Source organism: Ranitomeya variabilis, chromosome 4, assembly GCF_051348905.1.
Source record: "Ranitomeya variabilis isolate aRanVar5 chromosome 4, aRanVar5.hap1, whole genome shotgun sequence".
Taxonomy (NCBI): domain Eukaryota; kingdom Metazoa; phylum Chordata; class Amphibia; order Anura; family Dendrobatidae; genus Ranitomeya; species Ranitomeya variabilis.
Window position 1 is genome coordinate 126,095,263 of NC_135235.1, and position 27,636 is coordinate 126,122,898.

The following is a 27,636-nucleotide window of genomic DNA, read 5'->3' on the forward strand; positions in this document are numbered from 1 at the left end:
CGTAGTGTATTGCACAGCCACGTAGTGTATTGCACAGCCATGTAGTGTATTGCACACCCACGTAGTGTATTGCACAGCCACGTAGTGTATTGCACAGCCACGTAGTGTATTGCACAGCCACGTAGTGTATTGCACAGCCACGTAGTATATTGCACAGCCACATAGTATATAACACAGAGCACGTAGTGTATTGCACAGCCACGTAGTGTATTGCACAGCCACGTAGTGTATTGCACAGCCACGTAGTGTATTGCACAGCCACGTAGTATATTGCATAGCCACATAGTATATTGCAGTCACGTAGTATATTGCACAGCCACATAGTATATAACACAGAGCACGTAGTATATTGCACAGCCACGTAGTATATTGCAGTCACGTTGTATATTGCACAGCCATGTAGTATATTGCACAGCCACATAGTATATAACACAGAGCACGTAGTATATAGCACAGCCCCGTAGTATATTGCACAGTCACGTTTTATATTGCACAGTCACGTTGTATATTGCGCAGCCACGTAGTATATAACACAGAGACGTAGTATATAACACTGCGCATGGAGTATATAGCACAGGTTACGTAGTATAAAGCACAGCGATTTAGTATATTGCCCAGCTACATAGTGTATAGCACAGAGATGTAGTATATAACGGAGCCCACGCAGTATGTAACACAGCCCACGTAGTATATATCAATGTGGGCACTATATGCGTGGTAAAAAAAGAATTAAAATAAAAAATAAACATATTCTCACCTTTCGAAGGCTCCTTGAAGTCCTGGAGCCTGTGTGCGGTGCCCACGGCAGCTTCCGGTCCCAGGGTTGCTATGCGCTTAGGACCTGTGATAACATCACGGTCACATGACCGTGACATCATGGCAGGTCCTTCTCGCATAGCATCCTTGGCACCGGAACCTGCCGCTTGCACTGCCGAGGACAGTGGGCCACGTCGGAAGGTGAGAATAACCTTTTTTTTTTTAAATTATTATTATTTTTAACATTAGATCTTTTTACTATTGATGCTGCATAGGCAGCATCAATAGTAAAAAGTTGGTCACACAGAGTTAATAGCAGCGTTAACGGAGTATGTTACCAGCGGCATAACGCAGTCCGTTAACGCTGCCATTAACCCTGTGAGCGCTGACTGGAGGGGAGTATGGACGGGACATTGAGTGCAGGGCAGTAAGCAGCGGCCATTTCATTGCTGGACTGTGCCTGTCGCTGATTGGTCGTGGGCGTTTTGCCGGGACCAATCAGCGACTTGGATTTCTGTGACAGACAGAGGCCGCGACCAATGAATACCCGTGACAGACAGACGAAAGTGACCCTTAGACAATTATATATATAGATTCATTATGTAAACTAGGGGGCAGGTCAGTGAAGGATCAGTGACCTGTCATAAGCCCATACTGATGAATATATAATCAGAGCACCACATGCAGACCCCCCACAGTCCGCCACAGAGCACGAGCATATAATTAACTGAATATTGAAAATAAAGATTACACAACAACCACAAGACGGATTTCATCACCCAAGGTATCATTGTAATCAGTATAACGGTGCCGACCTGACACTGTAGGTTACTGAGCACCATCCTGCTGACAGGTTCCCTTTAACGGCTGCTCGGCTGATGAAACCCGGTTCATAGTTCTTTTACAGAGGGTCTTTCCATATTCTGTTTGAAAATGTAAAGTTAAAAAGAAGTCCGATGCTTTTTGTGCACTTAACACACTTGGTGCTCCCAGCGTTCAGCTTGTTTGGCTGGGCTCTTGTTGCTCTTCGGTGTTTATTTTTTTACCATGATACCTTTACTGTTGAGGAAAGACATGTTGAAAAGATGGTCTCTCGTGTCATTGTTTTACTTACAAAATATAAGTAATGGATTGTTAATATCATCAGGCAATGCATTGTAATCATTTTGCGGAGTAATCTGTTTATTTGTAGCAGTTCATTGGCTCAACTTATTTTTACCAACTACATGTTTTCTATTAAAGGAAGATCTGTGACCCCGGCTTGACATCATTTGAACCTGAAGCCCTTGGCAACCTTGTAGAAGGCATGGACTTTCATAAATTTTATTTTGACAATTGTGAGTATTGTGTTTTGCATGCTCTCTGCAGAATAATACACACTAATGTGCGCATATGCTTTAAGCTTCACCTACTAATAATAATACAGAGATTATCCTTTGCAGCCTAGTCAGTACAATAAAAACATGGTTTATTATATTGCCACAACATTTCAAAAATTAAGATATGTTAATAATTGCTGTATCAACTGTTGGCTAAGAATGTAATTGTTGTAGCACCAACATCATTATCAAAGCGGTATAAAAATCTTTAAAAACAGAACAGTGTATCAGTGGAAGATCTGTTATGTGAAGGCAGTGAGTAATTATAGCAGTACCTTATAAAGTGGGGCATGCAGGCAGCTGTAAAAAGAGGCAATATCTGTGAAAGCATGGGACATATATATTATTTCCTATAATCCCACTCACAGCAACCAATAGCACTCAAAACAGAGGTGCTATAAAGGCCCATAATAATAAAATATTTATTCCCATGTTTTGGTATTCTCATCTGGTGGGCATCCTGATAGTTATAGGTACTTTTCTGTATCTTTGTTCAAGCTAGGAAAGTCCTACATGAAAGAAAATATGTAACATGAGTGATTCTGTGTGAACCACAGGCAGCAGGAATCGGAGACCTGCTCCCTCATTACAAAACATCTGTTCTCCTCAGAAACGCGTGCAACCATGGCTAAGAGGACTTGTCATGGAACACAATCCTGTTGGATTTTGCTAAGGCTACGTTCACATTTGCGTTGTTGGGCGCAGCGTCGTCGACGCATACCGACGCATGCGTCATGCGCCCCTATCTTTAACATGGGAGGCGCATGGACATGCGCCGGTATGCGTTGTACTGCGTTTTACGACGCATGCGTCATATAGACGCACAAGACCGGGAGCAGGGGACGCTACTTCTAGCGTTTTCCCTGCGCCGAAATTCCCGATCTGTAGGATCTTATGACAACGCAAAACGCTGCGTTGTGTACATGCGTTGTTGGTTGCGTTGCCGACGCTGCGCCCAACAATGCAAATGTGAACATAGCCTAACCTGGCTCTGCTTAACCCCTTAACGACCAGGGGTATTTCAGTTTTTGAATTTCTGTTTTTTACTCCCTCTCTTTCCAGAGCCATAACTTTTTTTTATATTTCTGTCAATATGGCCATGTGAGGGCTCGTTTTTTGTTTGACTAGTTGTACTTTTGAATGACACCATTGGATTTAACATATAGTGTACTGAAAAAAAAAATTAAAAATGTAAGAAAAAATATAACTGGCACCATTTTCCGAGACACGTAGCGTCTCCATTTTTCGTGATCTCAGGCTGGTTGAGGGCTTATTTTTTGCGCATCGAGCTGATGTTTTTATTGATACTATTTTGCTGTCGATATGATCTTTTGATCGCCCGTTATTGCATTTTATTGCAATGTAGCGGCAACCAAAAAACTTAGTTTTTAATTTCTTTCTCGTTGCGCTGTTTGGAGATTGGGTTAATTCTTTATTATATAGATTGCGTGATTCTGAACACGGTGATACCAAATATGTGTATATGTATTTTTTTTATTATTTTATTTTGAATGGGGGCAAAAGGGGTGTGTGATTTGAACTTAAAAAAAAAAGTTAATATTTTTAAAAACCTTTTTTTCTTTTTTTCTTTTTGCATTCCTCAATAGTCTCTATGGGAGACTAGAAGCTGCTCTACTTCGATCGCCTCAGCTACACACAGGCGATGATCAGATCGCCTGTGAGTAGCAGAAATTCTCACTTGCTATGAGCACCGACCATGGGAGAGCACTTATAGCCATCTGGCAATGACAGCCACAAAGGTCTGCTGCAGACCTCTGGTTGTCATGCCGACCCATCAGTGACCTGCGATCTTGTGACGGGGTCACCGATGGGCGGGATTAGCAACGCACTTCCGATAAGCACACATTAAACACCCACGGCTGTATAGATCAGCTGTCATGTGCCCGGAAAGGTGCAGGCTCAGTGCCAGAATCCAACATGGGCGTACTATTACACACAATGTCAGAAAGGGGTTAAAGAAGCACTGCCAAGTTTATTTGTTTTTTTTTAATTTGCTAAACCCATCCAAATACATGTGTTGTGTAATATAAGTGCAATAAAATACTTGCCAATCGCCATCCTCCTTCGTTTCCAGCGTCGTTCTGGTCCTTTTCTCACTCGCGTGACTGAAATTCTGATTCGACGGATCACAGTAGTGTGAGCCCAAAATTGCTTTTAGAAGTCCATGGAGCCTTGTTCTGACACTCTAAAGACTTGTGTTAAAGCGACTTCTAATTCACACATAAACACCATTGTGATCCAGTGAGTCAGAATTGCAGTGAATGAGAAGAGGACCAGAGCGATGCTGGAAATAACGATCGATAAGTATTTTATCAGACTTTCCTTGAATAGCAGATATATTTAGACAAGTTTAATTAATCGTTCTCTGCTCCCATGGGCGCACCCGTCACGTGATCGCAAAGCGCTGATGGGTTGTCATGACAGCCAGTCGTCTGCTGAAGACCCCCGTGCCTGTCATTAGAATTCTCCTGTGAAAGCCAGCCCGTGGCTGGTGTTTATAAGAAATTGTGATTTTAGCTGTACGATCACGGCTTCAACTATAAGGCTATGTGCACACGTTGCAGATTTGCCTGTGGAATTTTCCGTGCGGATTCTGCATCTCTTGGCAGAAAATGGAAGTCAAAATCTGTGCGTTTTTCCTGCGGATTTTGTGCGTTTTTCCTGCAGATTTCATGCTTTTTTTACCCCTGTGTTTTCCTATAATGGAATGGGTGCAAAAACGCTGCACAAATGCACAAAAAATTTACATGGTCCTTTTTTTTAATCCGCTGCGAATTCCGTACCATTTTTATTTTCTCATTGATTTACATTGTTATGTAAATCACATTCGGTTCTGCAGCGTTTCTGCGTGGAAAAAAGCACTTCGGATCCGCAGTAAATCCGCAACGTGTGCACATAGCCTAAATCCAGTAAAAAGTGAAAAAAGGAAGTTTTTAAAAATATGAAAAAAAAACAAGTTCAAGTCACCCCCCATTTTGCTCCATTAAAACAAAAAAATACACATTTGCTTTTGCTGTGTCTGTAAAAGTCCACGCTATCAAAATATAAAATAAATTAATCCGATAGGTAAACAGCGTAAAGGAAAAAAATTTAAACTCCAGAATTAGGTTTTTTTTTGCCTCCGCAACATTGCAGTAAAATGCAATAAGTAACATCTTATCTGACCCCAAATGGTAACAGTAAAAAAGCCAGCTCAGGGCGTCAAAAATAAACCCTCACACAGCCCCATATCCCAAAAAATTAAAACATTAGGGGTCTCGGAAAATGCAGACAAAAGCCAAATGTTTTTTCTTACAAATTTCTGATTTTTTTTTTTGCCACTTAAATAAATAAAAATCTATACATGTTTGATATCTGCTTAATCGTACTGACCTGGAGAATCATAATGGCAGGTCAGTTTTACCATGTAGTGAACATGGTAAATAGAAAACCACAAAAAATATTGTGGAATTGCACTTTTTTTGCAATTTGATTGCACTTGGAATTTTTTCCTGTTTTTCGGCACAGTTTGTGGTAGAATGAATGGTGTCATTCAAAGGTACAACTCGTCCCACCAAAATCAAACCCTTACACAACCAAGCCAAAGTGCGCCCTCCCCATTGACTACAGTAAAGAATAGTAATAACGGTCCTAGGAGCGCTGGAAATGAGACCAAAACAAGGATTTTAGTGTTGAACCACAACGCGTTTCAACGGTTAAACCGTCTTCAACAGGTGGAAGTTCCACCTGATGAAGAAGGTTTAACCGTTGAAACGCGTTGTGGTTCAACACTAAAATCCTTGTTTTGGTCTCATTTCCAGCGCTCCTAGGACCGTTATTACTATTCTTTACTACATTTTGTATCCTCCTAGAAGGTTAACGGCTGGAGCTGCGGTGGACCCTTTGCTTTTAATTTTAACTGTGACCCTCGCAGCGCTCCCCAGTGACCGCTTTCTTTTCCCTTGAATTTCATCTCCCCGTTGACTAGTCCTCTTGCTCACATATTCCCCTGCCCCGTCTCCACTTATGTTTTTTCTGAAATACCCCAATGTTTTTGAGCAAAACATGGATATTTGTAATGAGGATGCTGCTGTAATTCATGCAGCCTGTGGTTCTGTCGGTATGATTTATGTGACAGGTTGCCATTAAGTTTAGGATACATAATCTCACTTTATGTATTGAAAATGGACATGTGGCATTTTGGGTTACGTTGCCATTCATATGATTTAGAAAAAATCCCCTTTGGATCTCCATGAGAAGACATTGGTACATTACATACTGCTGGGCTGAAATAGGAAATCCATATGCAATGCTCTTGTGGCATGTCACCATAGATGTCCGACGCTTTGCTCACCGCTAACCTGAAGTGAAGTGATGCAGCAGTACAGGTGTATCTCCAAATATGTCATAATGCTTAAGATTACATTCTCTCTTTTTTTTCAGTGTTGTCAAAGAATACAAAGCCTATCCATACTACCATCCTAAATCCACACGTGCATGTAATCGGGGAAGATGCGGCTTGCATTGCCTATATCCGACTCACACAGTACATTGATGCCCAGGGACGACCTCGTACCACACAGTCAGAAGAAACACGGGTCTGGTACCGCAGGGATGGCAAGTGGCTGAATGTCCACTATCATTGCTCTGGGGCCCCAGCTGCTCCCCTCCAGTGAGGAACTAATACAGGTAGGAAGCAACAGTGATAATTGCCAAACTAGCTTCCACTTAGACCATTATTCACAAGATACTGCAGATTTTATGATTCTGTAAATTTTACGTGCATCTCATCCGGAAATGGAAATTATTGAATTCTGACACATTTTACAGTTTTGATATAATTATTGGTAACTGACCCATTATTGACTGACATTCTCCATTAGAAAGTATAATTGTAGAGTTCAGTAAACAAACCCAATAAATACAAGAATACTTGTAGTCCAGGGTTTCCGTTAAAAATTACATTTTAGGTTGCTAGTACACTTGAGTGTTGTATACCTTTACTAGCTTTAAATCTTTGTTATTCTAGGAGATACTGCAGCAAGCTGATTGCCCACACTGTCCACGACTGTCTCCGAGTTCCCCAAATTCTATTAACTTGCAGATAGAGTTACTCTGCAGGTTAAAAGCATTCCAGTGCGGTCCAGCCACCTTGGCTACTTGATGAAAATGAACTTTATTCTTCCCGGAAGCCACTGGCTTTGAGTCAGAGGCATGCTCAGAGCGCTACTGGAGTCACTGAGCACAGCATAGTTAGCAGCGACTGTAACCACACCCCCGGAGCTGTGATTGACAGCTTGCTCTGCAGCGGATCTGTGCACATCGAGCTGCCACTCAGAGTGAGTGGCGTCTGTATTCACGCCCCGACTATGTACTGAGTGGTAACTGCAGTCACCCTAGCCACACCTCTATGGCTGAAGTCCCGAAATCTCAGGACCAGAGTATAAGTCATCAACGCTAACCTCTCAGGAAATATTAGGAAAGGAATGTATTTATGTCACAAAAAGAAGCAATAAGTTTACACTCTCTAGCCTAAAATAACTGAAGTTCTAAAACAAAAAGGTTGAGTATGCAAAAATATAAATAAAAAAAGAGAGAAAATTGGGTATTTCTCATATATATATATATATATATATATATATATATATATATATATATATATATATATATATATATATATATATATATATATATATATATATATATACACACGAGTATAAGCCGAGATTTTCAGCCTAAAAAAATGGGCTGAAAGTGCCCCTCTCGGCTTATACTCGAGTCATGGAAGGAGGGGGGGGGTCGGCGGGTGAGGGGGGAGTGACGCCTGTCAAATACTCACCTGCTCCCGGCGATCCTAACACGGTCCCTGCATGTCCCACGGTGTTCGGCGCAGCAGCTTCTTCCCCTCTTCAGCGGTCACGTGGAACCGCTCATTAAAGTAAAGAATATGGACTCCACTCCCACAGGGGTGGAGCCGCATATTCATTACTGTAATGAACGGTACCATGTGACCGCTCACTACAGGAAAAAGCTGCTGCGCCGAACACCGCGTCAGGAGCGCCAGGAGCAGGTGAGTATTTCATATTTACCTTCCCTCGTTCCACCGACACTCCATCTTCCCGTCCTCTTGCTATGACTGTTCAGGCCAGAGGGCGCGATGACGCATCAGTGTGCATGCCGCCCTCTGACCTGAACAGTCAGTGCGGAGAGACGGGACGCTGAGGAGCAGCGACGAGAGGCGAGTATGTCATTTTTTTTTTAGTGCAGCAGCAGCATTACATGTGGCACAATGCTATATGAAGCATCTATGTGGCCATCAAGAACTGCATGAAGCATTATATGGAGCATTATATGGGGCCATAATTGCATGGAGCATTATATGGGGCATCTATGGGGCCATAACTGCATGGAGCATTATATGGGGCATCTATGGGGCCATAACTGCATGGAGCATTATATGGAGCATCTATGGGGCCATAACTGCATGGAGCATTATATGGGGCATCTATGGGGCCATAAAGAACTGCATGGGGCATTATATGGGGCATCTATGGGGCCATAACTGCATGGAGCATTATATGGGGCATCTATGGGGCCATAACTGCATGGAGCATTATATGGAGCATCTATAGGGCCATAATGAACTGCATGGAGCATTTTATGAGGCATCTATGGGGCCATAAAGAACTGCATGGAGCATTATATGGGGCCATAAAGAACTGCATGGGGCATTATATGGGGCATCTATGGGGCCATAAAGAACTGCATGGAGCATTATATGAGGCATCTTATGGGGCTATAAAGAACTGGATTGAGCATTATATGGAGCATCTATGGGGTCATAATGAACTGCATGGAGCATTATATGGGGCATCTATGGGGCCATAAAGAACTGCATGGAGCATTGTATGGAGCATCTATGGGGCCATAATGAACTGCATGGAGCATTATATGAGGCATCTTATGGGGCTATAAAGAACTGCATGGAGCCTTATATGGGGCATATATGTATATGGAGCATTTTATGGGGCCATAATGAACTGTATGAAGCATTATATGGGGCTCCTGATTCAATATGGATATTCAAAAACAACCTACTGATGTCTCAATTAATTTTACTTTTATTGGTATCTATTTTTATTTTTGCCGGTAGCTGCTGCATTTTCCACCCTAGGCTTATACTCGAGTCAATAAGTTTTCCCAGTTTTTTGTTGCAAAATTAGGGGGGGTCGGCTTATACTCAGGCCGGCTTATACTCGAGTATATACGGTGTTTGTGTGTGTATATACAGTTATGGTCAAAAGTATTGACACCCCTGCAATTCTGTCAGATAATACTCAGTTTCTTCCTGAAAATGATTGCAATCACAAATTCTTTGGTATTATCTTCATTTAATTTGCCTTAAATGAAAAAACACAAAAAGAATTGTCCTAACCCAAATTGGATATAATTCCACACCAAACATAAAAAAGGGGGTGGACAAAAGTATTGGCACTGTTCGAAAAATCATGTGATGCTTCTCTAATTTGTGTAATTAACAGCACCTGTAACTTACCTGTGGCACCTAACAGGTGTTGGCAATAACTAAATCACACTTGCAGCCAGTTGACATGGATTAAAGTTGACTCAACCTCTGTCCTGTGTCCTTGTGTGCACCACATTGAGCATGGAGAAAAGAAAGAAGACCAAAGAACTGTCTGAGGACTTGAGAAACCAAATTGTGAGGAAGCATGAGCAATCTCAAGGCTACAAGTCCATCTCCAAAGACCTGAATGTTCCTGTGTCTACCGTGCACAGTGTCATCAAGAAGTTTAAAGCCCATGGCACTGTGGCTAACCTCCCTAGATGTGGATGGAAATGAAAAATTGACAAGAGATTTCAATGCAAGATTGTGCGGATGTTTGATAAAGAACCTCGACTAACATCCAAACAAGTTCAAGCTGTCCTGCAGTCCGAGGGTACAACAGTGTCAACCCGTACTATCCGTCGGCGTCTGAATGAAAAGGGACTGTATGGTAGGAGACCCCGGAAGACCCCACTTCTTACCCCGAAACATTAAAAAGGCAGGCTGGAGTTTGCCAAAACTTACCTGAAAAAGCCTAAAACGTTTTGGAAGAATTTTCTCGGGTCAGATGAGAAAAAAGTAGAGCTTTTTGGGCAAAGGCATCAACATAGTTTACAGGAGAAAAAAAGAAGCATTCAAAGAAAAGAACATGGTCCCTACAGTCCAACATGGCGGAGGTTCCCTGATGTTTTGGGGTTGCTTTGCTGCCTCTGGCACTGGACTGCTTGACCGTGTGCATGGCATTATGAAGTCTGAAGACTACCAACAAATTTTGCAGCATAATGTAGGGCCTAGTGTGAGAAAGCTGGGTCTCCCTCAAAGGTCATGGGTCTTCCAGCAGGACAATGACCCAAAACACACTTCAAAAAGCACTAGAAAATTGTTTGAGAGAAAGCACTGGAGACTTCTAAGGTGGCCAGCAATGAGTCCAGACCTAAATCCCATAGAACACCTGTGGAGAGATCTAAAAATGCCAGTTTGGAGAAGGCAACCTTCAAATATCAGGGACCTGGAGCAGTTTGCCAAAGAAGAATGGTCTAAAATTCCAGCAGAGCATTGTAAGAAACTCATTGATGGTTACCGGAAGCGGTTGGTCGCAGTTATTTTGGCTAAAGGTTGTGCAACCAAGTATTAGGCTGAGGGTGCCAATACTTTTGTCTGGCCCATTTTTGGAGTTTTGTGTGAAATGTTCAATGTTTTGCCTTTTGCTTCATTCTCTTTTGTGTTTTTTTCATGTAAGACAAATTAAATGAAGACAATAATACCAAAGAATTTGTGATTGCAATCATTTTCAGGAAGAAACTGAGTATTATCTGACAGAATTGCAGGGGTGTCAATACTTTTGGCCACAACTGTGTGTGTGTATATATATGTATATGTATATATATATATATATATATATATATATATATATATATATATATATATATATATATATATATATATATATATATATATATATATATATATATATATACATATACATATATATATATATATATTGTGTGTGTGCATGTATGTATGTATATCTATATATCACATAGTGTGTGTGTATACAGTGTCTACGGAAAGTATACAAACCTCTTTAAAGGGAACCTGTCACCCCCAAAAACGATGGTGAGGTAAGCTCACCGTCATCAGGGGCTTATCTACAGCATTTTGTAATGCTGTAGATAAGCCGCCGATGTTACCTGAAAGAGGAGAAAAAGACATTAGATTATACTCACCCACGGGCGGTCCCGCTCTGATGGGTGTCTCAGGTCCGGTACAGCGCCTCCCATCTTCATTCCATGAGGTCCTCTTCTGGTGTTCACGCCGTGGCTCCGACGCAGGCGTACTTTGTCTGCCCTGTTGAGGGCAGAGCAAAGTGCGCAGGCGCCGGAAAGGTCAGAGAGGTCCGGCGCCTGTGCACTGCAGTGCTTTGCTCTGCCCTCAACAGGGCAGACAAAGTACACCTGCGCCGGAGCCACGGCGTGAACACCAGAAGAGGACGTCATGGAATGAAGATGGGAGGCGCCGGAGCGGACCTGAGACACCCATTTGACCGGACCGCAGCGGGAACGCCCCTGGGTGAGTATAATCTAACCTCTTTTTCTCCTCTTTCAGGTAACATCGGGGGCTTATCTACAGCATTACAGAATGCTGTAGATAAGCCCCTGATGACGGTGAGCTTACCTCACCATCGATTTTGGGGGTAACAAGTTCCCTTTAAATTTTTCACTCTTTGTTTCATTGTAGCCATTCGGTAAATTCAAAAAAGTTCATTTTTTTCTCATTAATGTGCACTCTGCACCCCATCTTCACTGAAAAAAACCAGAAATGTAGAAATGTTTGCAAATATATTAAAAAAGAAAAACTGAAATATCACATGGTCATAAGTATTCAGACCCTTTTCTCCAGGGTGGATTGATTTAAATCACGCCGATTTAAATCATGATTTAAATCACGATTTAAATCAAAAGATTTTTTTCTATTTAAATCGGATCGATTTAAATCATGATTTTAATCATGATTTAAATCACTGATTTAAATCAAAAGGTTTTTTTTAATATAAATCACGATTAAAATGAGAAGTGAGAGCAGTGCGCATGTGCGCCCATAGTTACACGGACGAAACTAGGGGCAACGATCTAACGCCAGGGTGAGGGGGGGACCCCAAAGTAAGTAAAAATCTTTTTTGTTTTACTATATGGCAATAGGTAGGTGTTTAAAAGCAGCATGTCTTAATTGTATAAACTATTAATAGCCTCCACATTTTGTTCATACTGCCCCTTTAATTCCACACTTCTAGCTTGGTTTCACTTTTGGTTTAGTTTCTTTTTCCATTCAGTTGACATGCCCAAACTTGTTGGATAGTCAGCATCCTACAGAAACCTCTGGAAGAGCATGGCATTGTGAATGTTACACATATACAGCCTTTATTCTACTGAGTTAAACAACTCAGCTTTATCTCATGATGGAAGAACCTTTGGATGGTAAAATATTTTCCTCAAAAAGCAGTTTATTGAAAAAAATCCGATTTAAATCAAAAAAATCCGATTTAAATCAAAAAAATCCGATTTTTTTGATTTTTTTAAAAAAACATTGATTTTTATCCACCCTGCTTTTCTCAGACACTCATATTTAAGTCACATGCTGTCCATTTCCTTGTGATCCTCCTTGAGATGGTTCTACTCCTTCATTGGAGGCCAACTTTGTTTAATTAAACTGATAGGACTTGATTTGGAAAGGCACACACCTGTCTATATATGACTCTTGTAAAATATTTGTGGTATGTCCTGATGAAGGGGTCATCTGAACCCTGAGACGCGTAGAATAAACCACGTTGAAACCTCTACAATTTTTGGAATTCTTCTTGCGGCAGCGCGGGGATGATCCTTTTTTCCTACCTAAGTGTGTGAGCTCACAGTGCATGTCAGACCAAATGAGAATTATGAGGTCAAAGGAACTGGCCAAGGAGCTCAGAGACAAAATTGTGGCTAGGCACAGATCTGGCCAAGGTTTTACAACAGAATTTCTGCAGTACTCAAGGTTCCTAAGAGCACAGTGACCTCCATAATCCTTAAATGGAAGACGTTTGGGACCACCAGAAGTCTTCCTAGACCTGACCATCCAGCCAAACTGAGCAATCGTGGGAGAAGAGCCTTGGTGAGAGAGGTAAAGAAAAACCCCAAGATCACTGTGGCTGAGCTCCAGTGATGCAGTAGGGAGATAGGTGACTTTGTGGAACTTTCTCCCATCACTGCAGCCCTCCACCTGTCAGGCCTTTATGACAGAGTGGCCCGAAGGAAGCCTCTCCTCAGTGCAAGATGTATGAAAGCCCACATAGTTTGCTAAAAAACACATGAAGGACTCCCAGATTATGAGAAATAAAATTCTCTGGTTTGATGAGACGAAGATAGACCTTTTTGGTGATAATTCTAAGCGGTATGTGTGGAGAAAACCAGGCACTGGTCATCACCTGCCCAATACAATCCCAATAGTGAAATGTGGTGGCAGCATCATGCTATGGGGGTGTTTTTCAGCTGCAGGGACAGGGTGAATGTTTGCCATTGAAGGAAACATGAATTCAGCCAAGTAGAGAGATATCCTAGATGAAAACCTCTTCCAGAGTTCTCTGGATCTCAGACTTAGGGTACCGTCACACTCAGCGACGCTGCAGCAATATAGACAACGAGCCGATCGCTGCAGCGTCGCTGTTTAGGTTGCTGGGGAGCTGTCACACAGACCGCTCTCTCCAGCGACCAACGATCAGGGGAACGACTTCGGCATCGTTGAAACTGTCTTCAACGATGCCGAAGTCCCCCTGCAGCACCCGGGTAACCAGGGTAAACATCGGGTTACTAAGTGCAGGGCCACGCTTAGTAACCCGATATTTACCCTGGTTACCATTGTAAAAGTAAAAAAAAACCACTACATACTCACCTTCTGATCAGTCTGTCACGTCCCCCGCTGGCGGCTTCCCTGCACTGAATGTGTCAGCGGCGCCGGCAGTAACAGCGGTGACGTCACCGCTGTGCTCTGCTTTACGGCCGGCCGGCGCTGACACATTGAGTGCAGGGAAGCCGCCGGCGCGGGACGTGACAGACATCAGAAGGTGAGTATTGAGTGGTTTTTTTTTTACTTTTACAATGGTAACCAGGGTAAATATCGGGTTACTAAGCGCGGCCCTGCGCTTAGTAACCCGATATTTACCCTGGTTACCATTGTAAAACATTGCAGGCATTGTTGCTTTTGCTGTCAAACACAACGATACACACCGACCTAACGACGAAATAAGGTGCTGGCCTTCTAGCTCTGACCAACGATATCACAGCGGGATCCAGATCGCTGCTGCGTGTCAAACACAACGATATCGCTTATCCAGGACGCTGCAACGTCACGGATCGTTGTCGTTCTCGTTGGAAAGTTGTTCAGTGTGAAGGTACCTTTAGTCGAAGGTTCACCTTCCAACAAGACAATTACCCTAAGCACACAGCTAAAATAACAAACGAGTGGCTTCAGAACAACTCTGTGCCCATTCTTGACTGGCCCAGCCAGAGCCCTGACCTAAACCCAATTGAGCATCTCTGGAGAGACCTGAAAATGGCTGCCCACCAACGTTCACCATCCAACCTGACGGAACTGGAGAGAATCTGCAAGTAAGAATTGCAGAGGATCCCCAAATTCCGGTGTGAAAAACTTGTTGCGTCATTCCCAAGAAGACTCATGGCTGTACTAGCTCAAAAGGTGCTTCTACTCAATACTGAGCAAAGAGGCTGAATACTTATGACCATGTGATATTTCAGTTTTTTAAAAAATAAATTTGCAAAAATTTCAACATTTCTGTTGTTTTTTTCAGTCAAGATGGGGTGCAAAGTGTACATTAATGAGAAAAAAATGAACTTTTTTGCATTTACCAAATGGCTTCAATGAAACAGAGTGAAAAACTTAACGAGGTCTGAATAATATATATATATATATATATATATATATATATATATATATATGTGTATGTATGTTTATATAAATATGTATGTATGTTTATATATGTGTATGTATGTACCGTATATACTCGAGTATAAGCCGACCCGAGTATAAGCCGACCCCCCCTAATTTTGCCACAAAAAACTGGGATAACTTATTGACTTGAGTATGAGCCTAGGGTAGGAAATGCAGCAGCTACCGGTGAATTTCAAAAATAAAAATAGATGCTCCATACCGTTCATTATTGCCCCATAAGATGCTCCATATAAAGCTGTGCCACATATAATGCTCCATACATTTCATTATGGCCCCATAGATGCTCCACATAAAACTGTGCCACATATAATGCTCCATACTGTTCATTATTGCCTCATAAGATGCTCCATATAAAGCTGTGCCATATATAATGCTCTGCACCGTTCATTATGGCCCCATAGATGCTCCTTATAAAGCTGTGCCATATAGAATGCTCTGCACCGTTCATTATTGCCCCATAGAAGCTCCTTATAAAGCTGTGCCATATAGAATGCTCTGCACCGTTCATTATTGCCCCATAGAAGCTCCTTATAAAGCTGTGCCATATAGAATGCTCTGCACCGTTCATTATGGCCCCATAGATGCTCCTTATAAAGCTGTGCCATATAGAATGCTCTGCACCGTTCATTATTGCCCCATAGATGCTCCTTATAAAGCTGTGCCATATAGAATGCTCTGCACCGTTCATTATTGCCCCATAGATGCTCCTTATAAAGCTGTGCCATATAGAATGCTCTGCACCGTTCAATATTGCCCCATGGATGCTCCTTATAAAGCTGTGCCATATAGAGAGCTCTGCACCGTTCATTATTGCCCCATAGATGCTCCTTATAAAGCTGTGCAATATATAATGCTGCTGCAATAAAAAAAAAAAAAAGACATACTCACCTTTCTTGCTGCCCGCAGCTCCTCAGCGTCCCGTCTCGGCGTTTCTCTGCACTGACTGTTCAGGCAGAGGGCGGCGCGCAGATTAGTACGTCATCGCGCCCTCTGACCTGAACAGTCAGAGCAAGAGGACGGGAAGACTGAGCGGCGCCCGGCGGGTGGAACGTGGACAGGTAAATATGTAATACTCACCTGCTCCCGGCGTCCCTGGCTCCTTGTCCCGGACAGCTGGTCTCCGGGTGCCGCAGCCTCTTCCTCTGTCAGCGGTCGCCGTTACCGCTCATTAGAGAAATTAATATGCGGCTCCACCCCTATGGGAGTGGAGTCCATATTCATAACTTTAATTAGCGGTCCCATGTGACCGCTGAACAGGGGAAGAGCTGCGGCACCCGAAGACCATGGGACAGGCAAGGAGAGCGCCAGGAGCCCCGGAAGCAGGTGAGTATATGACAGACCTCTCTCCCACTCACCCGCCGACCGTGACTCGAGTATAAGCCGAGAGGGGCATTTTCAGCCCAAAAATTTGGGCTGAAAATCTCGGCTTATACTCGAGTATATACGGTATATATCTCTGACAAAAATTAAGAGACCACTGCATAATGTTCAGTTTGTCTGATTTTTGTCTTTATAGGTATGTTTTTGAGTAAAATGTAAATTGTTCATTTATTCTATAAACGCCTGACAACATGTCTCCGAATTTCCATGAGAAAAAGGGTTACGTACAGAGTTATAGATATTGTTTACAGTAAACAAATTTACAATGACAGACTGGTACAGAGGGGAGAGGACCCTGTCCTTGCGGACTTACATTCTATGTATACATGATATATATATCGGCCGCGATCCGACGAGGGCAGGCATTCTCCGTTTAGTATGGCCATCTACATGTATGGTATATGTTATCTCCACTATTGTATTTTAATGACTTTGAACCCACTAGAAATGCATACATTTTCATAGTTTTATTATCATGTCTTACATTTTTATTTCTTATTTTATCAGCCTCTCCACTGGAAGAACCTCTTTCTAGCGAGCGAGTGAGGATCGCCCAAACGACGGCAACAGTCCTGTTCGTTCGGAAGTTTTAAAAAAGATAAAAAGTAAAAAATTCAAAAAAATAAAAATATTGATGCCGGCAGTAGCCAAAAATGCACGAAAACCCTGCATGCATTCTGAGGCTGAAGCAGCTGCTGGCTAATTGTTGTATTTCATGGATCCATCGTGTCTGTTCCTGCTGTACGGAGGTGTTTTTAAAGTTTCAAAATGAGCAAAAACTAACATTAAAAAATCGTATATATATATTGTTTGTTAAAAACCAGGCTGAGGAGTATGTGGCTGCTTTTAGATGGCAAGAAAATGAGATGAACAGCCACCTCGGGCAGTGTCGTATGAGGAAATTAGGAAAGGAAGTAAAATTGTAACACGTAAGCGATACTAAACTAGACCTGTTCATTGGAGGAGCTGCTGAATTGTATCATGTCAGGGCAGAGTTTGGAGTCTTTCATTGTATGAAGACTGTTGCGGTCTTCCTCTGTTATGTGTTGACCTGCAATGACTCATACTATAGAGCCACGAGAGGAAGGGTTGATTTTTTTTTTTGTCATTATTTTTGTTTATCTCTTCCTATGTTTTTAGCTGTCGGAACCTTCCACGCACCGTTGGCTGACCTGTTCTTTTCTCTCCTACGTAGCACTAAGCTGGAGAAGTCATTTCCTGCCCACTGACTCCTAAGAACCGAGAAGGGTCTATGTTAACAAGGGAATAGTTAGGGAGTTATTTTACAGAAATAGCAACGTATATAGAAAAAGTGATATAATGTACGTCCTGCAGAAGGAACATTTCATAATTGCTATGTTAATAGAATTAATTTAGTCTGACATTTTTCTGGAGGACTTAGACATAGAAATAAAAACTGCCATGTTTTGGGAGAGGTTTATGATGTTGACCCCTCCTCTGATGGTATATATGTAAAGGGGGTGATGATATATTTTCACAGTGATAAAGCTTTGTGTACTATAACAGCAGATTGTGAAATGATCTGCTCGTACGTCATGAGTGATCCAATACACTGAACTTGGATGCGTAGAGATGTATGCATGTCTTTTTATGCTTGCCTGCACCTTCTAAACTGTGTGGTCTGGTGGTCCCTCATTTTTTTTTTTTTGCAAGCGGGTGAACAGTGTTTGTTTTAAAAGTTTCATTTTTTAAGAAAACCTTTAGGATTTCCATCTGTTTGTAAAAAAAAAATAAACACACACACAAACTAAAAAATACCCCTTGCTTTTCCTCATAAACCGTGTTTTAAAGTGCTTTCTCCTCATTCTATAAAAACATCATCCTCTAGATTCCAGGGTGTGCGTTTAGCAAACCCCCCTACTTGGAGTATCCTCTCTATAGAGAATTGACTGTTTTGTTTATTCTTACTAGTAGCGTTAACAAATCGATATCTAGATTTTATTGCATATCAGGAGCTGATAAATATATAATAATGCACAAATAATTTTTATTTCTGAAATAAATCTAATCTGTGACAATCCACCTGATAATGCAGATTAAATTAGAATGGTAAAATGTAAAAAAAAAATAAAAAAAATAATACGGTTTTTATTAGGATTGGTCGCCTTAATTATAAAGAATGACAACAGCAGAAATTTATTGGTGGGAAGGAAGTTGTGGATAACTTGGCATTTTTGCACAATTTGAACTCTCGCTGTTTGGATAGGTGCATGCCATGGTATGTCACCCCCCACTTATAATACATTAAGCAGTACAGTATGTTGGACTTGATGAAGAAACTGTATTTGTGGAAATTTGCACATGGACTAAGCATGTTCTCCAGAATTCTTGAGATGACCAGTGCGCGGTGTATCAAAGAACATGGAAAAAAAAACAATCTGTTAGGTGATTGTCATTAAATCTGATATTAATAATATTATGGATGATGATGAAGAGGGTATGTCCTAAACCGTTTGTAATGCTTGTGTGAAAATATAAGAGCACACGGGAGGGGGATGGGTTGGGATGGGCTTTTTTTTTCATGGTTTTGGGGAAAATTGATTTTTTTTTTTTCAACAAACAACTCTAATGTTAACACGTTAGGAAGAAAAGCTTTCAGCTTTTTAACAGTTAATACAAAAGGGAAAAAAAACAAACCGAAACTAAAATATATGCAGTTAAATAAAGAGAAGTTATGCATGTCTACTTTAGGTCTGCTCTTTCACTGTCTGTTTACCTGATTAATAAATATGAGAATCGCTCTGTATTTAATGCATCTTTCTAAAATAAAAACCTTTCTTAATTTTTTTTATTTTTTTTTTTATTTTTATTTTTCTTTTTTTTTTTTTTGCACTGTCTTTGGGGAAAAAAAGAAATGTCTTTCTGAGTTAATAAAAACCTTAGCTTGGTATGGTCACTATCTGACAAACCAATACACTTCTAGCATTGTTACTGTTATCTTATGGGGCTAATGTAAGCATATATATAATATATATTATAAATATCACGTTTTAAACAGGACTTTGAAAGGCATTTGATGCAGAATCTTTGCATGATAATAGAAAAATAAAACAATTACCCTGTGTTTGTTTGTTCTGAATGTTGGTAGATCTTCATAGCTTTGTTACATTGAAACCTTGGACAGAAGGTATTTAATAAAATAACATTTAAACCATTCTTTTTCTTGTTGTGTTATCTGAAAATGTGCTCCCAATGAATCAGTGCTTGTACTCCTCAAGGAGACTCATCAAGATTTTTGCTCCAATGACGAATCATCCAGCTCTTATTTTCTGACCGATCAGCATTAAAGGAGTTGGTTTAAAATCTCAGAATATCATCCAGACTTCTTTTGATCACTCCCCATCAGTCCCACTAGAGGATCAGTGGTGGCCATATGTGAGCTTTGGCCTTGCCCCAGTCTATCAGCAGCTTATTACTTACACTATTCTATAGATTTGTTATGGTGGGCCAACCCCTTTACTGACCCTAGCCTTCACAGTCATCTCCGTTCAGATTTTTTCACGTTATCATCCAACCACACTCTTGCCTTTCTTTCACTTTTCATCAGTCCTATAGACCAAGAGTAGAGCCGTGTTGCGGATGCGTCACCATCGCACCATTTAAATGGGAGACTAGTGGTCGAACCCTCGGCTTTCATCAGCTTTTCACAGTGTTCTGTGGATAGCGATAAGTTGTTCAGCCATAATTTTTGTTTTCGTACAAGTGCTTTGTGATTTTCACAGATAGCACTTGTACCTTTGCTAGTCTATGGGTTAGTTCACATGTCAGGTTTCTTTTCCACTAATGAGTGGAACCATGGAGGGATGTCCAAAATTGATCCGAGTGTTGGATCAAACTAGGCTATGGATCTGTAAAAAAAAATCAGACAGCATTCATATTATTCGTGTCCAGTCTGTTTTTTCATGAACTGTTTGAAAGGAGAAGCTCGAGAAACCTCCTAACGTTTTTTTATTTTTCCATCTGCGATAAGCTAATGAAATTCTGACCAATCTCTGATGTAGAAACTGACACACTGACCAAACTGATCAGAAACACCGATGAAACTCAGATCATTTTTCTATTTGTTCAAGTAAAAAAAAATCCCTGACGTGAACGAGATCCCGCTGTTATGGTGGGAAGACTGGTTTGAAGACACAAATTGGTGATTGCGAAACCCAGTGCTCCTGTGATGACGCTGAGCACATTTCACTATAGTTTGCCTCGTGGTTCCTTATTAGGTCTCTTTAATCCATAGATTTTATGAGAAAGTTTACATGCAGTATATTGGTTCTAAACCTGTAAAGGAGGATTCTGCAGCATGTGCATGGATTTGTTTCCCCATTCAGATGAATGGCACACTTATAAATTACCGTAACTAATTTGAGCGAGCACATGGCACAAGTTTGGAGCTACAGCATACAGTATAACCCATTTGCTGTGCCCATATATTTTATTACAGGGTAGCTGAGGGAAATGTCCTGCTTCTCTTTCCACTGCTACCACTTACAAGAAATTACCCTAAATAGGATCTTGTATTACCTGTTGTCAATCCGCTTTTAGCTTGTGGACATTCTGTAGGTTTGGTCTTGTGGACACGTCTCATAGACGCTCATGCTCTGCAAGCATGGAACTCAGATTCGTGGCCACATGGAAGATTAGTGAAAGGCAAGTTGCTGTACATTAATTTATGTGTAAGAGCGTCAAGAATTTTACAGACGCTGATCCGGAAACGAAAGCTATGATATATACATTGTTTTAACGCACTAAAAAAAAATTTGATGAGTCTCCAGTATCCGATCAGTGAGATCCTGACTCCTGGTGTCAGTCAGCTGTCTGGAGGGTCTACTCTAGCGCCATGTTCCATTTGCTGTTGAACAATAATGAACTCTGTTTATTGTACACAGAAAATCAAATAAAGTTTTACTATTTGCCTTTCAGTTACTACCGTAATTCCTGATTGCCAAAAAACGACACTGTTTAAACTTTTAGCTTTTAATCGCTTCATTCAATTGATTCAGTGTGATCATCAGAAAATGACATATTTAAATATAACATCACAATCTGTATAAAAAAAAATATTAATGTTGTTTTTTATGTTCCCACTAAGGGTCTATTCACACGTTGTGTTTTTGCAGCCTTTTTTTTTTCTGCACCCAAAAACGAGTGGTGAAAGGAACAATGCTGCGTTAAATACACACAATTGTGTTGTGTGGGAGTTTTTTTAGCATTGTTTGCGTTTTTCACACATTCAGTTGAATGGGTGAAAAGTTTTGGGGAAAGCACTGAAAGAATGAATATGTCTTGGGAAAACACAGCAGGGCTCAAAATACATGCGTAACAAAAAAAAAAAGGTATGAGCATGAGATTTCAGAAATTGATTATGCTGGTACTGTAAAATGCTGCATATTTTATGCACAAAGTGCACCGCTTAAAAAAATGCCACGTGTGCACATACCATTGCTGTCCTTTCAGGAAGAGCTTTCAGCAAGGTTCCTTTTAACCAGAGGCAGGATGACTGGCAGATAACACAGGACCCACCATTCACAATAGGCAAAGTCATGGCTGTCCCTGCTCCCCTCCCTTCAAAATGACTTTTCCACAAGCTCAATAAACTTTTCAATAGAAAGGATAATGAATTGGATGTAAGAGAAAATATTTTTGCAAAAATACATACACAATAGGCCATTTTTTTCTGATTATAGCCTCCTTTTAAAAATCCAATTACTGTAAATAATAGCTTGAGTCTTTTATAGATCTCAGTTGTAACAGGGACCCAAGCCTAGAGGCGTTTAATTTTCCACCAACTTATCCTCCCCTCCACCTAAGCAAAGAATGTAACACCACAGATATTGAAGTAGATGTCACCAGCAGTCCTATGTAATGACAAAGTGATAACTCTCCGGTTATAGATATTAAAGTAAATGTCACCAGCAGTCCTATGGAACACCACAGAAGATACGGTAATATCTCTCTGAGAACACACAATGTAGTAATGTCACCTGCAGTCCTATGGAACTCCACATTTGGGCTATGTGCACACGTTCAGAATTTTTGGCGTTTTTTTCGGCCATTTTCTGCAGGAAAAAACACACAAAAAAGCTTACATTAAGCACCCCATCATTTTAATGCATTCCGCAATTTTTGTGCACATGCTGCTTTTTTTTCCGCGAAAAAAACGCATCGCTGTAAAAAACGCAGCATGTTCATTAATTTTGCGGATTTTTTGTGTTTTCGCCACTATATTATTGCACTGGGAAGCTCCGGAAAAACTCAAAAAATCCGCCAAAAACGTGCAAAAAAGCTATAAAAACGCGAGCGGATTTCCTGCAGAAAAAGTCCAGTTTTGTTCAGGAAAAATGTGCCGACATTCCTGATTGTGTGCACATAGCCTTAAGACTTGAGTCACATTAGTGTATTACATCCAATGTGATATGCTGGAGCCGAGTGCCTGTGCTCCGATCCTCTCGCATGAGAGAGTCGCCGCCCAGCTGCGGAGGAGATGCATTAATTAATATCTCCTTCATTGCCGGCATCACTCGGGTGATATCTGAGTGCAGTGCGATGTTTCACACGCACCCATAAACTTATATGGGTGCGTGCGATCCAACTCAGGGATGCAATTGCAGCAAACCGAATCTGCATGAGAAAATAATCGCAGATGTGAGCTGCCCCATAGGTTAATATTTGGCCGAGTGCAAATTGATTTTTTTATCAGATTGCACTCGTCCGATTACATCACAAATGGGAGCGAGCCCTAACAGTGATAACACTCCAATGACCGGTAATGTGGCTGGTGATACCTGCAGTCCTATGTAACACCACACATAACACAGTAACTACGCTCTGATTACTGATAATGTGGCACGTTACCCACAGTCCTATGTAAAACCACAGGTCACAAAGTGATTGCATTTGGTAAAAGAACCAAACAAAAGATGTGTGCAATATGCTGGGAAAAAATACATTGCTTGGAAACTGCTGTCTTCATAGTTGAGCATTGATTAGAGTGCATCATGTTGACAAAAACTGTGAATTCTACACTGACGTATCGTAGTTGGGTCATATTCACACCGATCTTCGGTGTTCTGTCTCTAAACAGACAAACAGAATTCATGTCTAAAATGGATCAAATGCATAAGGCTAGTTTCACACTAGCGTTTGGCAGGGTTGCAGACGAAAGCCGCCTTCCTCCGTGAATCCCCGCCCACTGCCGCACCTCTACCTTCAGCTCCGCCTACGTCTGCATGCGTCCTGCGTATCCTATCTTTAACATTGGGTATGCAGGCCATGCGGATGCCTCCGCATGTGTCGTTTTGAAGCTGCGCCGACCGCAACAAAATGCAACATGTTGCGTTTGACGCAGGTCTGCGCAGCGTCAAGACAACGCATGCGGAGGTATCCGCATACATCCGTATGACCTGCTTACCCAATGTTAAAGATAGGGTACGCAGGACGCATGCAGATGTAGGCGTAGCTGAAGGAAGAGGTGCGGCAATGGGCGGGGCTTCATGGAGGAAGAAGGCTTTCGTCTGCAACCCTGCCAAACGCTAGTGTGAAACTAGCCTAACTGACACAAATGGAAGCAGTGGGGCCCCATTGATTATTATGAGGTGTGCTCTGGATTCTGCTGTCAGTTTTTGGACAGAAAAAAAAGATTGGCTTAATGTTGTTTTTTTCTATAATACCATATACGGTACTAGTACACAATGGAAAACCAAATGTCCCCCACAATGAATAATGGGGTCCCTCTGCTTTCACTTGTATAATTTACAATGAAGATATTGATTCTATTTTTCTGTTTTAAAAAATTGAACAAATGGAATGTCTGAATGCAGGTGGAGTTAAACATTTGTAGGTTGGCCACTACTTTTTTTTTATTGATTGCCCTAATCACATGGCAGTGACATCATCGCAGGTCCTACAGCTATTTGCTGTGCAGCAGATCCATCCTGGTGTTCTGTGGATGTCTTTTGTTCTCTGGTATCAGCCATTACATCAGACGGCCAGAGCTTACTGCGTCTGCGCAGGACACCAGTACACAGCGCAGGCGCCGGATTTGAAACGATAACAGTGCTGAGGGGGCGGCGCCGAAAGCGCAGGAAGATGTGAGTGACGGCAGAGGAGCTGGCCAAGCTGGGGAGTGAGGACCCACCTACCTGGCTAGAGACAGGAATTGTGGCTAAGTATAAAAACGTTATGCTTGAACCTAAAACTAAAAGAGCCACCTTGTTAGAATGCAGCATTACTGCTGCACAAGGTGGCTCTTTTAGTTTATAACGGCTGGAGGGGGTGACAGTGGCCCTTTAAGGTCCGGTTCTGAAGGCCTTTATTCATACCACAATACCCAGACCGATTGCCAGTCTTCGGAACTGGACTCAATAGTTTCATTTAAAGCTCCCGAGTTCAGGTCACAAGGCCAGTAATTGATCAGGGCATTGTGGTTTATATGTGCACTGTGAATTATGGCTGGCAGAACTTGGTCTATGGCACTTAAAAAAACAAAACAAAAAAAAAAGCCACTGATTCAAAGGTATTGCAGAAATTTAATGGAGGGCATAAAAAGGTTATCAGAACAAAAATATATTCATGGTACATTTAAGAAGGAAGAACAAGCAACATATTCAGCAGAAACCACTTATTGAAACATTGTTACATCCACTTTTTGTAGAATAGCAATATACAGCACATGTGTGACTCCAGTGTGCTCTGCAGATTTAGTCAATATGCCCCGAACATCTGAATACGTTTTGGAAGAAATGTAGCTGAGACACATGCACGCCAGCACCGCATTAAACACCAGCACAGTTCAAAGCAATGATGGAGAAGAGAGCGTTAGCTGACGCTCCCTCTCCCATCATTCCCCTCTGCCCGTACCTGCTGTGTGCCGGGCAGACTGCAGCCGCTGAGACCAGAGCTGAGGTGGGAGCAGCGCAGGGCACAAGGAGAGGTGAGGATTGTGTGTGTGTGTGTGTGTGTTTTTTTTTTAATATATCAATGAGTGAGTACTGGAATGTAGGGCCATTCTGGAGGGGGGGCTGAATTATATTCTATGGGGCGCTGAATTATATTCTATGGATGGCTGTATTATATTCTATGAGAGAGGATTGCGTCATACTCTTCGATGGGGCTACATTATATTCTATGGGGAGGTGGGCTGTATTATATTCTTTGGGGGCATACATTATAGTCTATGGGGGCTGTGTTATATTCTATGAGAGGATTGCGTCATACTCTTCGATGGGGCTACATTATATTCTATGGGAGGTGGGCTGTATTATATTCTTTGGGGGCATACATTATATTCTATGGGGGCTGTATTATATTCTATGAGAGGATTGTGTCATACTCTTCGATGGGGCTACATTATATTCTATGGGGAGGTGGGCTGTATTATATTCTTTGGGGGCATACATTATATTCTATGGGGGTCTGTATTATATTCTATGAGGGAGGATTGCGTCATACTCTTTGATGGGGCTACATTATATTCTATGAGGAGGTGAACTATTATATTCTATGGGGGGCTGTATTATATTCTATGGGGCCTACATTATATTCAATGGAGGGCTGTAAATTATATTCTATGTGGGAGGGGATTGCATCACACTCTTTGATGGGGCTCATTATATTCTATGGGGAGGTGGGTTGTATTATATTCTTTGGGGGCATACATTATATTCTATGGGGGGCTGTATTATATTCTATGAGGGAGGATTGTGTCTTACTCTTTGATGGGGCTACATTATATTCTATGAGGAGGTGAGCTGTATTATATTCTATGGGGGCCTACATTATATTCAATGGAGGGCTGTAAATTATATTCTATGGGGGAGGGGATTGCATCACACTCTTTGATGGGGCTGCATTATATTCTGTGGGGAGGTGGGTTATGATATTCTATGGGGGGTTGTATTATATTCTATGAGGGAGGATTGCATCATACTCTTTGGGGCTGCATTATATTCTACGGGGAGGTGGTCTGTATTATATTCTATGGGGGGCTATATTATAGTCTATGTATTAAATTTATTCTATGTATTAAATGTATTATATTCTATGAGGGGTGATTGCATCATACTCTGTGAGGGGGCTACATTGTATTCTATGGGGGGGCTAGAATATATTGTATGGGGGGCTCCATTATACCCTGAGGGGGCTACATTATATTCTGTGGGGGCTGCAGAGTTCTACAAGTGGCTGCTGGGTACGGGCGTGTGGGGGAAGGAATACAGATTCTGATTCTGTCCTTGGCTCAGAGATGATATTCTGTTATTATAGGTCATTTTCCAGATTCTAGCCCTGTGCTGGTCTGGGATCTGTGGTACCACAATTTTTGATTGAGTCAAACAAAAGGAATCCAGTTGGCTGGTCCTGTACAAGAATTCACACCCCTGTGATAATTGCGGATCTTGGTGCTGGGAGACACAGGGTCTATGGTCTTTTGGCCCTCCCTGGAGAGAGCTTAAAAGGCCTATTTGCTTGGGCTTATTAAGAAAAACATTGGTCTGCTCTGTCCACGGAAGTGCCTTCGCTGGATAATAAGGTTCCATTGTATAAGGTGTATTTGACTTGTCTTTTGGCCTGGGGAATGCCAAGGGTGGGGGCTGAGTTTGGAGCGAGTATCTTAGGGCCACTGCATCTGACAGTGAATTCCATCAGATATCAAAATGATATCAATTAGATATCATTTTCCCATATCTCACAGTAGCCATTTCAATACTGTGCAGAAGGGTGCTCCGTAAGCGTGATTTGCATCATGTCCGTACTGAGTTGGCCCAGGCTATGCAAAAGGAAATGCCAGGCACCAGGGCTCGTTGCTGCTGCCACTGTCGCTGCAACATGTGCAGAGTGGAATTCCACCATGTCAAAGCATTGTAAACCAAATGGTTAAATGGTAGGCCAAAAGACCTGTAGCGATGCAAGTCGATGACTTGTGGGGTGCAATTGGTGGAATTGATCACACAGCGACCGTGCTTTCTGCAGCAGCGCACCCAGGCCGGGATAGTGGTGGAGAAATTGTTGTACCACCAGGTTGAGGATGTTTGCCATGCAAGG

At 41.7% G+C, this 27,636-nt stretch overlaps 1 protein-coding gene across 24 annotated transcripts in view; it reads left to right on the plus strand.

Annotated features, from left to right (window-relative positions):
- LOC143770030 (calcium/calmodulin-dependent protein kinase type II subunit gamma) overlaps positions 1–19,756 on the plus strand; it is a 283,897-nt gene extending 264,141 nt beyond the window's left edge. For all 24 annotated transcript variants that reach the window (XM_077259214.1, XM_077259217.1, XM_077259215.1 and 21 more), the window contains 3 exons: positions 1,999–2,093; positions 6,579–6,824; positions 17,089–19,756. In XM_077259214.1, coding sequence (XP_077115329.1) covers positions 1,999–2,093; positions 6,579–6,811 — 328 coding nt within the window. In that variant the 3' untranslated portion in view covers positions 6,812–6,824; positions 17,089–19,756. The remainder of the gene's footprint in view (positions 1–1,998; positions 2,094–6,578; positions 6,825–17,088) is intronic.
- The last annotated feature ends 7,880 nt before the right edge of the window (positions 19,757–27,636 follow it).